This window comes from Impatiens glandulifera, chromosome 4 (assembly GCF_907164915.1).
Source record: "Impatiens glandulifera chromosome 4, dImpGla2.1, whole genome shotgun sequence".
Taxonomy (NCBI): domain Eukaryota; kingdom Viridiplantae; phylum Streptophyta; class Magnoliopsida; order Ericales; family Balsaminaceae; genus Impatiens; species Impatiens glandulifera.
The window spans coordinates 50906768-50920515 of record NC_061865.1 but is presented as its reverse complement, the minus strand read 5'-3'; the positions used below and the strand labels follow the sequence as shown (position 1 = coordinate 50920515).

The following is a 13748-nucleotide window of genomic DNA, read 5'->3' as shown; positions in this document are numbered from 1 at the left end:
AGGAAAAATTGAGAGTTGGTTCCTATATTTTTCTATGATTCTCTAAACTTCTCAGTGAATAAAATAGAAGAAAAAAAAAACATGTTTTGAGCCAATTATAGGTTTAAACTAGATAATTTTGGAAACTATTTGGCTGTCAAACTTGAGTAGCAAAATTTAAAATGTGTGACTCTCCTTTTTTTCAAATTTGTTGGAATATTTGAATTATACACACTTCAATTTTCAAGAGTCAATTTGAAGCCCCAATCAAAAATATGTCTTTTTCAAATTTTCAAAAAAGAATAGGGATTTGTTGGAGGCCAAAATAACCTTGCAACCTCCTTCCAACGATTTGTGTTCCTTCAATTTGACAGTTCAGATGAGTTCCCTTGGCGATCAATGTGCAAGGGAAACTAATCCCTAATAGGTTGGCTACTTGTTGATCCAAGAGACTTTCATCGAGTCTTCCCAAATCAACGATTTAGATGACGATTCAGGTGCGGTTCATGTTGGCCTCTCATTCGATAACTCCAATTCGCACTTGCCTCGCCATTCGACGACTTTTTTTTTGACAAAATCCAACTACATACTTTTTTCCTTTTTTTCAAATTGCCTACAAAACAAACAAAATAATATTTATAACCGATAAAACCAATTTAACATATTTATTTTAATTATTTGAATTTTATATCTCGAAATTAATTATTTTTAAAGTACAATTAATACAACACCGTCTCCAAAAATAATAATTTATTTAAAATATGTGTAACGAGCTCTTAAATGAATCCTCATAAAAATAAAAGGTTCGAGATTAAAAATATATTATAAATTGAGGAGTAAAAATGAGTAAGGATGACAATTTGAAACCGCCCCGCAAAAACCGAACCGAATTGCTCCGTTTGGTACAGTTTTCCTCCGAAACCGAACGGAGATGGGGCGGGAATGGTATTTGTGTTCCCGCCCCAATATCACCCCGACTATACCCCGAACACTATAAAACATAATTAAATATATTAAATTACCAATATATTTATTTTTTCACTATATTTTATAAGAGGTGTAAGTTTATTTATTTATAATAATATAAAATTTCAATATATTATAATATATATTATATTAAAAATCTGTTTTTATAATTTTTTTATTTTTTATTTTTAATATTTTTTTAAAATGGTGCCTGCGGGGATCCCCGAAACCGAACAAACCGAACGAGATGGGAATGATATTAAAAAAATCCCCGAAATAAAAACGGTGCAAAGATGGTAAATGAATTCTCCGCCCCAAATCGCCCCATTGTCATCCCTAGTCTACAATGTATACACCGAAATTTAAAAAAAACTACGTACCGTACCAAAAATCAACGTTTTCAATATTTTATGGTACCGTATTTACCGAAAATATTGATAATTTTTCACCTTAATAATTCTTATCTTTAAGGATGTATGAGTTTTTTTTTTAATATATATATATATATATTGTAAATTAATATATAAAAATAATGATTTTAAAAGAAAACAATTTGTAATGTTTCTATTTTCTTATCTTGGAAGGTGAGATGGTCGTTGGTCTTCCTCTTGAGCCAATTTGATAAGAGAGATAAGAGAGAGGCCGCTTGTCGGCTAAAACCTGCTCCGATCTCATCGGCTTCCCCGATCTCATCGTCTGCTCCGACGAAGACCTATCCTCTTCAGTGCTGCCGGACGGACGGACGTTCAATTTCCCAATTGGTATGTTAATTTATGCTTTAAGAGAAAAATAAGGAACAATTCTTTGACTCTTTGAAACTAGTTGGTAACTGGAGCAATCAACAACAAATACCCATTACTCTATCATCTACCATTTCACATCTAGTTGATCAAATGGTTTTCCATGGTGTTTTGATCGTTTGAAACAAAACCCTGATTAGATTTCCCCAATCTGATTGAAAACAGTGGTGTGGGTTTCAATTGGTATTAAAGATCAAGGTTTCAAATTGGGATTTAGGGTTAAAGGGTTGTGGTGGTGGGGGAATGAATTTCAGGAGCATGGATGAATTTTGGCCATTTTATATGAACCAACATTCGAAACCAGCAACAAGGAGATGGCATTTTGCAGGCACAGTTGCTAGCATTCTGTGTTTGACATACTCATTGTGTTTCAATTGGTGGTTACTATTTCTGGTTCCATTTTTGGGTTATGGATTGGCTTGGTACAGTCATTTCTTTGTTGAAGGTAATACTCCAGCTACATTTGGTCATCCAGTTTGGTCTCTTTTGTGTGATTTCAAGATGTTTGGTTTGATGCTAACTGGTCAATTGGATAGGGAAATCAAGAGGCTTGGTAAGAGGCCTGTTTTGCAGGTCTTTTGATTTCTTCTTCATTTGGAACTGATCATATATTATATTGTTCCTTCCCTTCTTTGTTTCATTACACAATTGTTATTTTTTCTTTCTCAAATGCTTGTACTTGTTTCTCTTATTGTTATCAATCATTGAAAAGTCTTCAACTTTTAGGATTCTGATGCTAAGGGTCTTAAAAGCATTCTGATTGAAGGGGGTTATAACTGCTTGAGGTTATACATGTTAAATTTGAAACTGGGATTCTTTTGAAATTTAATAATGGTGGAGATTTCATATGCTTCTCATAATTGTGATAAGTACATTGTTTTATTTTCGACTGCTCGTGATCGAGTTGCTTTTGGCTTTAAGATCAAATTGAAACCTTGTGTTTTAACTATCCTGCAATATGTATTTGGTTTGATACTAATGCTTATTTTTGAAACCAGAGTTTATTATATCTAAAGAAGATATTAGACTTGTCAACATGGTCTATATTTCAATTTAAAATGTTTGAGGTGAGAAATTGAGTAAAAGATAGTGCCCAATTGAACATGGGTGCTAAATAAATAACCAAGAGCATCGTTAGTTGCCTACCCTCAACAAACTTGTTTATCCTTGTCCCTCCGAATGTAAGGACGACACAGAAAGAAACAAGAAAATGAAGAAGAAAACCTTCATATGATCCGAGTCTTTATGCAAATGCAAGAAAGAATTATGACCCACCAAATTTGTATTTTGCTCATTTATGAATCTGGGATAGTTGCATAATCGAATAAGAAGGCCCGAAATAATGATTGAGAATGAACATTTAACAATTTATCGAGAAAGACAAGTTGTAAGAGTATTTGAGAAACTACTTTGCACTTGGTTTATAGTTTGAATAGCCATTGATATGATGAAAATGAAACACCGAAAATATTTGTTTGTTTTTATAAAATGGTCAGGATGTGAAGTTTTGAATTTATGACCTTGATGATAGAAATGACTGGATTTTTGAAAATTTGATACTCGGAGGTTTTTCGGAGTCGGGTAAGGATAATTGTAAGTCTGGAACTGTGAATGCAAATCGGAGTCGGGTAAAGATAGTTGTAAGTCTGGAATTGTGAATGCAAATTGGAGTCGGGTACGGATAATTGGAGTCTAGGATGGGAAATGATATTTGTATTCAGGTATGGAGTTGGGATTGGAAACGAAAATTGGGATGGGAAATGAACCGCCGCCTCGAGTCCTTCGGAGAATTCTACAATCATTTCTATCAGAAAACATTTACTCTTTAAGCCAATTCTTTAGTTTAAACTATTTAATGAGTTTATTTTACATTGAATTATGTAATACTTATTATTTAAAAAAATGTTAATAGAGTACAGCCTAACACTATTATAGATATGTATAATATATATTATTTCTAAATACACAAACTAATTTAATATAAAGAGTATGAGTTTTTCTTGAACAAAATGATAATTTTGACCAATTGTTATTGCATAAAAAAAATTAATGTTAAATCAACATAGATAATAAATCATTTTGACTTATTACTTTTAACCTCAATTATTATTTATATATATGTTAACAAGGTAAACTTAATTTGAAGGGTATTTGTTAATTTAACTTTATATTATTTCACATGCATTTAGTGTTTATTTAAGATGGTTGTGAGGTGGCAATATTTTTTAATTTATTGCAAGAATGTCTTATTATTACAGAATCTGTGTTTTTTTTCATGTTTGACGAAGGGATAATAACAGCCTACCCAATCATTTTAATATGTCTTTTATTTATTAATTTAAAATCACCTTTTGAAAATTATATACTATGAGAAATAAGTGTTTGTATTAATACTAGAAAGTATGATGAAATTTGATAATTTTTTTAAAATAAAACATAAATAAAAAAGAATGAAAATAATGACTATGGATGTAGGGATGACAATGAGACGCTTCGGGACAGGAAATGCATTTATCATTTTCGTCCCGTTTTTATTTCGAAAATTTTTTTAATAACATTCTCGTCCCGTTTTTACTTCGAGAATTTTTTTAATACCATTCCCGCCTCGTTCGATTTCGGAGAATCTCTGCGGGGCACCGTTTATACCATATTTAAAAATAAAATAAATTATACAATAAAATTATATTAACGAATTTTTTAATATAATATATATTGTAATATATTAAAATTTTATATTATTATAAAAAAATAAACTAATCACTCTTATAAAAATATATAATGAATAAATAAAATATTAAAGATTTTATATATTTAATTGTCTTTATACTGTTCGGGGGCAGAATCGGGGTGAGATCGAGGCGGGTCAGGGCATAGGACACAAATGCCACCCCGTTTCATCCCCGGTCAACTACTGATCAACCGGGGAATAACCGCCCCATACGGGTAAGGATGGCAATTTGAAACCGCCCCGCGAAAACCGAACCGAATTGCCCCATTTGGGACGGTTTTTCCCCGAAACTGAACAAGGATGAGGCGGGATGGTATTTGTGTCCCCCGCCCCGACCCGCCCCGATTTTACCCCGTTTTCACTCCGATTCTGCTCCGAATACCATAAATATAATTAAATATATTAAATCACCAATATATTTATTTACTATATTTTATAAGAGTATTAAAATTATTTCTTTATAATAATATAAAATTTTAATACATTATAATATATATTATATTAAAAAATTCGTTTATATAATTTTATTGTATAATTTTTATTTATTTTTTTAAATAAAAATTATTAACGGTGCCCCGCGGGATTCCCCAAAACAGAAAAAAACCGAACGGGACGGGGATGGTATTAAAAAAATCCCCGAAATTAAAACGGGACGGGGATGATAATTGCATTCCCCGCCCCAAACCGCCTCATTGCCATCCCTACATACGGGGCAATTCAGTTCGGTTACCGCAAGACGGTTTCAAATTGTCATCCTTACTCTGGTGGGATGTTTTATTTTTTTTAGGGGAAAAACGACTTAGCGTCATTTCATTAAAAATTCTTCAAAACGGGAAAAAAAAACCCACGAGTTTAAGAGATAATTCTAGACAGACCTATAATGATTTTGAAGTTGTAACATTCTCTCTGGTGGGATGTTATTATATATGGTAACGATGGATTAAAGCGGTGAATTTAATTACTATTCCCGTCTCATTCTATTTTAGAGATTTTTTTTAGTATCATCTCCATCTCGTTCAGCCGTTCAGTTTTAGAAAATCCCTGTGGGGCACCATTATATCATATTCTTAAAAATTTGAATAAATAAATAAGAAAGGATCGAGAGAATTTAGAAAAAAGAATCTAATTTACTTAAATATAAAATAAAAAAGTTATCACTTTTTTTTTCATTTTTTCTAGTTAATATTACTTACATGATTTCTTCTCTTATTTATCTCTCAATTTTCTTTCCCCTATTACTTCTCTAAATAAATATATTGATAATATTATATATTTAATTGTGTTTATAAGTATTCGTATTTATAAGTATTCGTAATATAATGAGGGTAAAATGACATAAATACCATCTTCGTCTCATCCCAGTGAATTAACGATAAAACCGAATAAAACCTTTCAGATGGAATATTGCATATTGATGTTATAAAGTAATTTTTTGATAAATTTATTAAAAAAATATTATTATAGAATATTTTGTATAATAATTTTTACTTTTGACCACCAAAGTGAAAATTTATGTTTCAAAAAAGTCTCAAAATGAAATAACCACATAACTATTAGCAAACCCGGTCTAGCCGGACGCTCGGACCGACCCTTAATGGCTCACAAATAGCAGAGTCTCTCTATCTCTTTGTACTATTAACGGCTAAACCGAACAAATCTGGTTCAATCACTCTCTCTCTCTTCTCGCATAAGAATTATCGACGCCTCCACATACTATAACAGGCGGAAAAACCAAATGTAAACTGTCCGCTTGACGATCTTCTCAATTCTCATTGCTTAACTCTCTCTCTCTACTTCCTTCAATCGCTACTTCGGCTCGATACTTCAATCAGATCTTCCTTTCCCAGCGATCTAGCTCGAATTCCAGCAAAAATCTCCTTTCAGTCTACGGTATGCTTCTTTGATTGTTCAAATCTTATTCAGTTACCTAATTCATGTATTTTAGTGTTTTCGTTTCTTGTTGAACTACCTGGAGCTTAAATTAACCTTCATATCGATGAAATCAGAACAAATTTTCTCTGTTAAATAGTATCACGCTCTTCAGTTTCATAGAATTGTTGAATGCTTAACATTTGTTAGTTAACATTTACACAAGTTTATGCATGGTTACTTTTAAAGTCTGATTTGGTTGATTTAGGAGAAGAATTGAAGTATGGCTTCGATTCCTCACTCTCTGGTGATGTCTAGCGGAAATTTGGCTTCCGCTGCTTCAGTTTCTGATCTTCTCCGTAGCTCGAGTAGCGGTGTGCCTTTGAAATCCCTAGGGAGGACACGATTTGGAGTAAAGAGAAGTGAAATGAGTGTGTCAGCGAAATTGAGGAAAGTGAAGAAGCATGAATATCCATGGCCAGATGATGCAGATCTCAATGTGAAGGGTGGGCCACTCGTTCATTTATCTCATTTCAAACCTTTGAAAGAGAAGCCGAAGCCAGTTACTTTAGACTTTGAGAAACCTTTGATGGATCTGCAGAAGAAGATAGTCGATGTAAGTCAGCTTAACACATGATAACTTGATAATTATTTAGTCTGAATCGTACTCTTTCCCTTGATTTGTAGGTGCAAAAGATGGCTAATGAAACTGGTCTGGATTTCAGTGATCAAATTATCTTACTTGAGACTAAGTATCAGCAGGTTCAGTTAATATGCTTTCACATTGTCTTTTGCACAGTATGAATTCAACTGTCAGTAGGTATTCGAATGTTGATTAAATTATCCGACCTATTGTGGAAGTTATTGGGATTTTAAGCTTGGTGTCATTTGGAAAATCTTATTTGAAGGGTGCTGAAGAATAATATAATGTTGGAAATAATCGTCAAGAGGCAAAGTTTTGAATTAGTATATGAGATATCCATTTGAGAATCTGAAGTAATTATACTGAGTTTCTTGTTATTCTTATTTTCCTCCAAGTTTCAGGTGAACATTTAACTGGCATGTGAATACTTGAAACTCATGTAACATGCACACAAGTTTAACAAATTTCTTCAGTCTCAGATTCACATTCTGTAGACATTATTGTATTTTCTGCAATGTAAATTATTCACCTACAATTTTGTTTTTTTCAACCAGTTAGAAATAGAGGGACTAGTGTCCATTGTCAATATCCAAGTTTGTTGGATGCCATGCTAAGTGTTATTGATGACAATTTAAATTATATATAATTGGAATAAAAGGCATTCTTATCATGTGCACACAATTAGGTATATCAAAGAATAAAGCTAACACATCTGCACTTCATGGTTCTGTTTGAAAGTTTTTGTTGTGCTGTCATGTGTTTGCATCTTTTGATTAGAACTTCTAGCATGAATAATCCGTTTGTCACCGAGTGAAATTCAGTCGCAATTTAACAGTAATCATTTGAAAGTGCAGGATAACAGTAAGTCGATATTCCTTGTTATCATGTGGAACCCTAAAGTGTAGTGTTACATTCTATAATTGTTGCATTAGAAAAAAAACTTCACCCTACTGGAGTTTCCATTTGTGATGTTTGAAGAATATAAATATATTCTAACACATTAATTATTGTGTTGTCAGGCTTTAAAGGATTTGTACACTCATCTTACTCCTATACAGCGAGTTAATATTGCTAGGCACCCAAACAGGCCAACTTTTCTGGATCATATTTTTAATATCACTGAAAGGGTACTACTGTTTTTTCAGTTTCTTAAGGAATCTGTTTGTTAATAGACTTGACTGCTTATGTAAATTGTGCACTTATTCTTTTGCTATGTCAGTTTGTGGAGCTTCATGGAGATCGATGTGGTTATGACGATCCCGCAATTGTTACTGGTATTGGAACCATAGATGGTAAAAATTACATGTTCATGGGTCATCAGAAAGGTAGAAATACAAAAGAGAACATTCAACGTAATTTTGGGATGCCTACTCCTCATGGGTATGTAACTTGGCTTGACCTACATGTATTTTTATTCATATTGATGTTTTAACTAATGCTTTGATTATGTAATTAATCAGTTACCGTAAGGCATTGCGCATGATGTACTATGCTGACCATCATGGATTCCCAATTATTACTTTCATAGACACTCCAGGGGCATATGCAGACCTTAAATCAGAAGAACTAGGCCAGGTATGTTAATTGTATTTACATGTTTAATTTTCAATGTGACAGACTGACAGTTAAACTCAACTTGTTATCTTTTGAATGTAGGGTGAAGCCATAGCCCACAACTTGAGGACTATGTTTGGTTTGAAGGTACCAATTATTTCCATTGTAATTGGAGAAGGCGGTTCTGGCGGGGCTCTAGCAATTGGATGTGCCAACAAAATGCTAATGCTTGAAAATGCCGTCTTTTATGTTGCCAGGTAATTTAGGCTGTAGTACTTATAAACAATACGAATTTTCTCTCAATCTCGATGAAGATTAGTTCTGTCTTCAGTACTCCTAGTACAGACCGCTACTTGGTGTGCAAATATGAAAACTATTAGCAAAAGGTACAAACTTCCAAATGTGACGATGCCTTCAAATATAAAAGTGACACATATACATTTATGCATTTGAAGGCATTGGTTCATTAACATAAAGCATCACAACAGTTTGCTGCCGTTTCATTGATTGTTATAAAATTGAGATATTACCTTGAGTGATGTGATTTTCATTTTAGTCAAGGCTTTTACTAGGATTCTCATATCATTGATCGAGTTCAGTTTAGTTTATAGTTTACAATCACATTCTTGAGCCATGTCACTTGTTATATTTTATTATCTTTTTAATGCCAATTGATTAAAATGGTGTAACCTTAAAACGGCAAGCGAATCTATCCCATATTAATACTTCTTTGCATGGTTCATATAAGAACACAACATGTTTCACAACTGACTCAAGTAATAATCATGTGTTTGTCATGCTACACTTAATAAGGGCAGCAGTCGGCATATTAAGTCTATTATGTAATAAGGGTAAACCGGTAATATTATGTAATGGTAGAAGTAAATGAAATAATATGATACAAGAAGAGATAAGAAAATAATGGCCTAAGCCAATGAGAAGTTTGGAGAAAAACCTTCATAGATCAGAGAAAGCAAAGCACAACCCATAAACAGTTAAGGGATTCCAATGGATACAAAACTCATTAAGAAGAGATGGCTGATTTGTGCTAAGTAAAGATTCTCAATTAAGGGTACAACTTATTCAAATATTCCATGAGTCAACAGTGGGCATTTAGGTTTCACAATGACCTCAAAGAAGCTACAACAAGTATACTTGGTCAGCTTCCATTTCTTCTATATTTTGGAGCTTCTAGCTTCCATTTCCTCTCCACTGTTTTCTTAGTCTAATTTGGCCGCAAAGCACACTCTATGTTTCCCATCCCTTTCAATCTATTCTACTTAAATCTGCCATTATCCCATTTCCTTTTATTTCTCTTTTATCCCATCTCCTTCTTGATATTGTGTAATTGGCTTTAACTATTACAGAAAGCCACACCTTAAATCTTCCATTCTATGCAATTGAAGCCTGACTAAGCTGAAAAGTAGCGGCCATGTTAGTTTCTCTTGATAAGGTTCATCTTAAGTGTGAGATTCATGTTGAATATCACGTTACATGGTTGATGTTCAATTTGTGTTTTCGGAAATATTGTAGTTAATATGGAACTTTAGTTGGTCACTCCAAAACATAAGAATTATTTTAACTATCCAACATATTCTGGGTAACAAATTTTCCAGGTTCTTCAATGTGAGAACATAAATTGTGATCATGCACGAATTATATATATATATATATATATATATATATATATATATATATATATATATATATATATATATATATATATATATATATATATATATATATAAACTCCCTTTTTCTTGGAGAAAAGAAGATAAACTCCCATCTGCAGGTTTACACATTTTGTTGAAAGGTTGCATCTTATGTTGCGAACACATCCTATTTTATAAAGTCTGAAATTGTAATCTACATCAGGTTATTTTAGTGATGTAGTCATATTCTGGTGGTATGCAAACAAGGCATTAGGGGTATACACATTGTTGACATCGAGCCTATTTGTAAACTTGTATTTGTCACGTCTCTATCACAATCACCACCATCGAGTTAAAATTGAAAGTGAATTTTTTCGTTTGGTATAAGATTTTTTTGTGATGCCCGCATTATTTTTTTGATGATGATCAAAATTATACTGTAACTTTTGTTGCATCATTTGTATACAAATTATTTTCTAAATCATGATCCAAAGTATTGTGTAATTTTTTTGGTATATAGATTTTTTTTCTAGATAATGATGAGATTATTTTTCAGATCATGAAACAAATTACTTTTTAGATAATTTTGATTTTTGACAATCTAACTAGTATAGATTTTTTTCAGATTATCATCAACATGAAAAATGGTATACCAAAACAGATATTTGTTTAGCTATGCCTGCTGAGTCTTCTCTTTGCTGAGTGTTTTTGTAATGTTTCTTTTGATCATGTCCGCTTAAAACATTTTGTAGGATCCTTTAGATGATTTAGTTAGTCTTTATTTTGTTTCCTATTGTGCAGCCCAGAAGCTTGTGCAGCAATTTTGTGGAAGAGTGCCAAAGCTGCACCAAAGGTGTGCATCATATTCTTCTCTTAAGCGATCAAAAGGATTTTGGTTATGCTTTTTTTATAGTTTTCTTTTTGTATAATCATTCATCTTTATTATTTTCCCTGATATCTAGGCAGCTGAGAAGCTAAAAATAACTTCTGGAGAGTTGTGCAAGCTCGGCATTGCAGATGGGATTATTCCGGTAAGATACTTGTCCACAATGCATACACTTAAAATTTGTGCGAAATCATATAATTTATTTTTCATTGAACTTAACTACACTGTGGGTACATTTGGAACTAAAAAAGAGGAAAATTATCCCTTAGAATTGGACAAGCCACAAACCTTTCTCTCCCCGTGTCATGGTAGTGTATAAGGAAATAAGACATCTTTTTTTTTTGGATGAAAGAATAGAGGAGTTTTTACTGTTCTAGCCTGTGGTATTTCTAACTGCACTATTTGGAGCATGTTTGATCTTGGTTTTAGTTTGAAATAACTGTTTTCTTTTTTGGAAAAAATAGTGTTTGATGAAAAAGTAGTCTATTTGGGTTAGGTGATAAAATATTCTTTTTCTTTTTTTTAAAGATGTCAACTTTTTATTAGAAACAGAGCGCAAGAAGTCTTCAAACATTACAAAGTTGTGAAAGAGGAATAAAAGAAAACAAAAATAATGGCACAAGAGAGTTCAATGCCAATAAGATCAAAAAATTATTATTTAATATTTCAAATCGTGATATATCTGGATTCAAACCTGGATGAGAAATATGACACAAAAATGGTATTTCTAAACTAAGTCGTTGATGATGGAATACTGATTTACAACAAACAAGGCCTGGCATAACATTTGGCTAGGAATAAGTTACAATTGAATTCCTCTTTTTCATTCTTCTGCTGCAACAGATTCTTTGGTTTTCATTTGTTAACACCAAATCTTCTATGATATTCTGGCATTTTTGCAGGAACCACTTGGTGGTGCTCATGCTGATCCACACTGGACCTCGCAACAAATAAAAACTGCAATTCTGGATTCTATGGATGTATGTTATCACAATCACATTGAAAAATCGCAAAACAAATATAGAAAGAAAAAAAGTATTGGAAGTGTGATTGAGGCAAATTCATAATTTTTTATGGAACAGTTTTGAGTTATATTTTAGCTTGACCCCTCATAGTTTCTTATCAAGTTCTAGCTAACATGTCTATTCAATACAGGAGCTCAACAAAATGGATACAGAAAACCTTCTAAAGCATAGGAGTCTAAAGTACAGAAAAATTGGTGGTTTCCAAGAAGGAGTTCCTGTTGACCCAAAGAAGAAGGTCAACATGAAAAAGAAAGAAGAACCAATTGTTAAGCCAGGAAAGAGTTGTGAGGAGTTGGAAGGCGAAGTGGAAGATCTGAAACAGAAAATTCTGAAAGCCAAAGAATCGTCTAGTTTGCCTCCAGAAGAGGGTCTGAATGAAATGTTAAAGAAACTGAAAATAGAAGTTGATTACGAATTCTCCGAGGCAATGAAATCCCTTGGCTTAAAAGACAAGCTAACATCACTTCAGGAGGATTTTGATAAAGCCCGAAATTCACAAGATCAAGCACTTACTATTTCTCTGAAGGACAAGATTGAGAAGCTCAAGCATGAATTCAAACAGATTCTTCATACTGCTCCTAATTATCCAAGCTTGAAGTATAAAGCTGACATGTTGTCTGAAATTTCTAAAGCCAAGGATCATTCTGAGAATAACAGTAAAGCCAGTGCTTTGAAACAGGAAATTAATATCAAGTTTAAAGAGGTTTTGGATAGGCCAGACATAAAATCGAAAATGGAGGCATTGAAAAGTGAAATCGAAGCTTCAGGTTTACAATCAGTGACAGAGTTAAGTGAAGATCAAAAGGAGAAAATATTGCAGATAAAACAGGAGATCGAAGTAGAATTAGGGGAGATTCTTAAACAAATGGATTTGCATGTACAACCGCGTTCTGTTTCCAATATGAAGAATAAGGTAGAGGAGCTTAATCAAGAAACAATGGCAGTGATGGAAGATATGATTAATTCATCTGATTTGAAGAACCAGATTGAGCTGTTGAAACTGGAAAAGGCAAAAGCTGGACAAAATAATTTAAGTCCGGAAACTAAAAGTAAGATCCAAGCTATGGAGGATGAAATAAAGAAGACGATTTTTGATGCTATGAATTCGTCGGCTTTGAAAGAGAAATATGAGAGGCTGACTTCTGAACTTTCTAATGAAGAAGACAATTCTAGTAGTGTTGATGAATCAAGAGTCAATTTTGAAGCAAAGCGCAGTTTTGTCTGAGGTAAATTCAACTTATTTTTGAATATTTATAGCTTATAATTATATGTGCTAGTTACATATTAGACTAAATAGGTGATTAATGATATTATTGATTGGATTATATTTGATTCCATATCCTGCAGAACTTAAATGACAACAAATGAAGCTGGACAGATGATACACTAAGTGAAATGGCTTCAAATCTTCTCCATATTTTACTTATTTTAAGGTGATTTTACTATGGACTTTTCATTAGATTCTCTCTTTGTTCTTGATTTCTACTCTTTTTCTTCGTTTGTTGGTTGGTTGGTTACTTGTATTAATTGCTGGTTAGGTTGTGTTTCAAATGTATGTATAAATTTGTAAGGATTTAAATCCGACATAAATTATACACTTTTTTTCTGGTTAGGTCGATGTGCTAATTTCTTAACTAAGTTCTTTT

The 13748-nt window shown here is 32.7% G+C and overlaps 2 protein-coding genes across 2 annotated transcripts; both read left to right on the top strand.

Moving 5' to 3' along the window:
* Positions 1-1513: 1513 nt before the first annotated feature.
* On the top strand, positions 1514-2475 carry LOC124935925. The gene has a single exon (XM_047476367.1). The coding sequence runs from the start codon at positions 1989-1991 to the stop codon at positions 2325-2327; it is 339 nt and encodes a 112-aa protein (XP_047332323.1). The 5' UTR covers positions 1514-1988; the 3' UTR covers positions 2328-2475.
* A 3634-nt stretch (positions 2476-6109) lies between these two features.
* On the top strand, positions 6110-13734 carry LOC124933544 (acetyl-coenzyme A carboxylase carboxyl transferase subunit alpha, chloroplastic-like). The gene is made up of 12 exons (XM_047473958.1): positions 6110-6363; positions 6611-6958; positions 7030-7104; positions 8005-8112; positions 8205-8365; positions 8446-8560; positions 8642-8796; positions 10993-11044; positions 11154-11222; positions 11980-12057; positions 12233-13328; positions 13450-13734. The coding sequence occupies exons 2-11, from the start codon at positions 6626-6628 to the stop codon at positions 13325-13327; spliced, it is 2241 nt and encodes a 746-aa protein (XP_047329914.1). The 5' UTR covers positions 6110-6363; positions 6611-6625; the 3' UTR covers position 13328; positions 13450-13734.
* Positions 13735-13748: the final 14 nt, after the last annotated feature.

Excerpts from the sequence above, each read along its gene's own strand:
- LOC124935925 (XM_047476367.1), top strand. The coding sequence starts at position 1,989 with ATGAATTTCAGGAGCATGGATGAATTTTGGCCATTTTATATGAACCAA.
- LOC124933544 (XM_047473958.1), top strand. The coding sequence starts at position 6,626 with ATGGCTTCGATTCCTCACTCTCTGGTGATGTCTAGCGGAAATTTGGCT. Across the intron at positions 6,959-7,029 it reads TGCAGAAGAAGATAGTCGAT|GTGCAAAAGATGGCTAATGA; the intron begins GTAAGTCAGCTT and ends CTTGATTTGTAG. Across the intron at positions 11,223-11,979 it reads TTGCAGATGGGATTATTCCG|GAACCACTTGGTGGTGCTCA; the intron begins GTAAGATACTTG and ends GCATTTTTGCAG.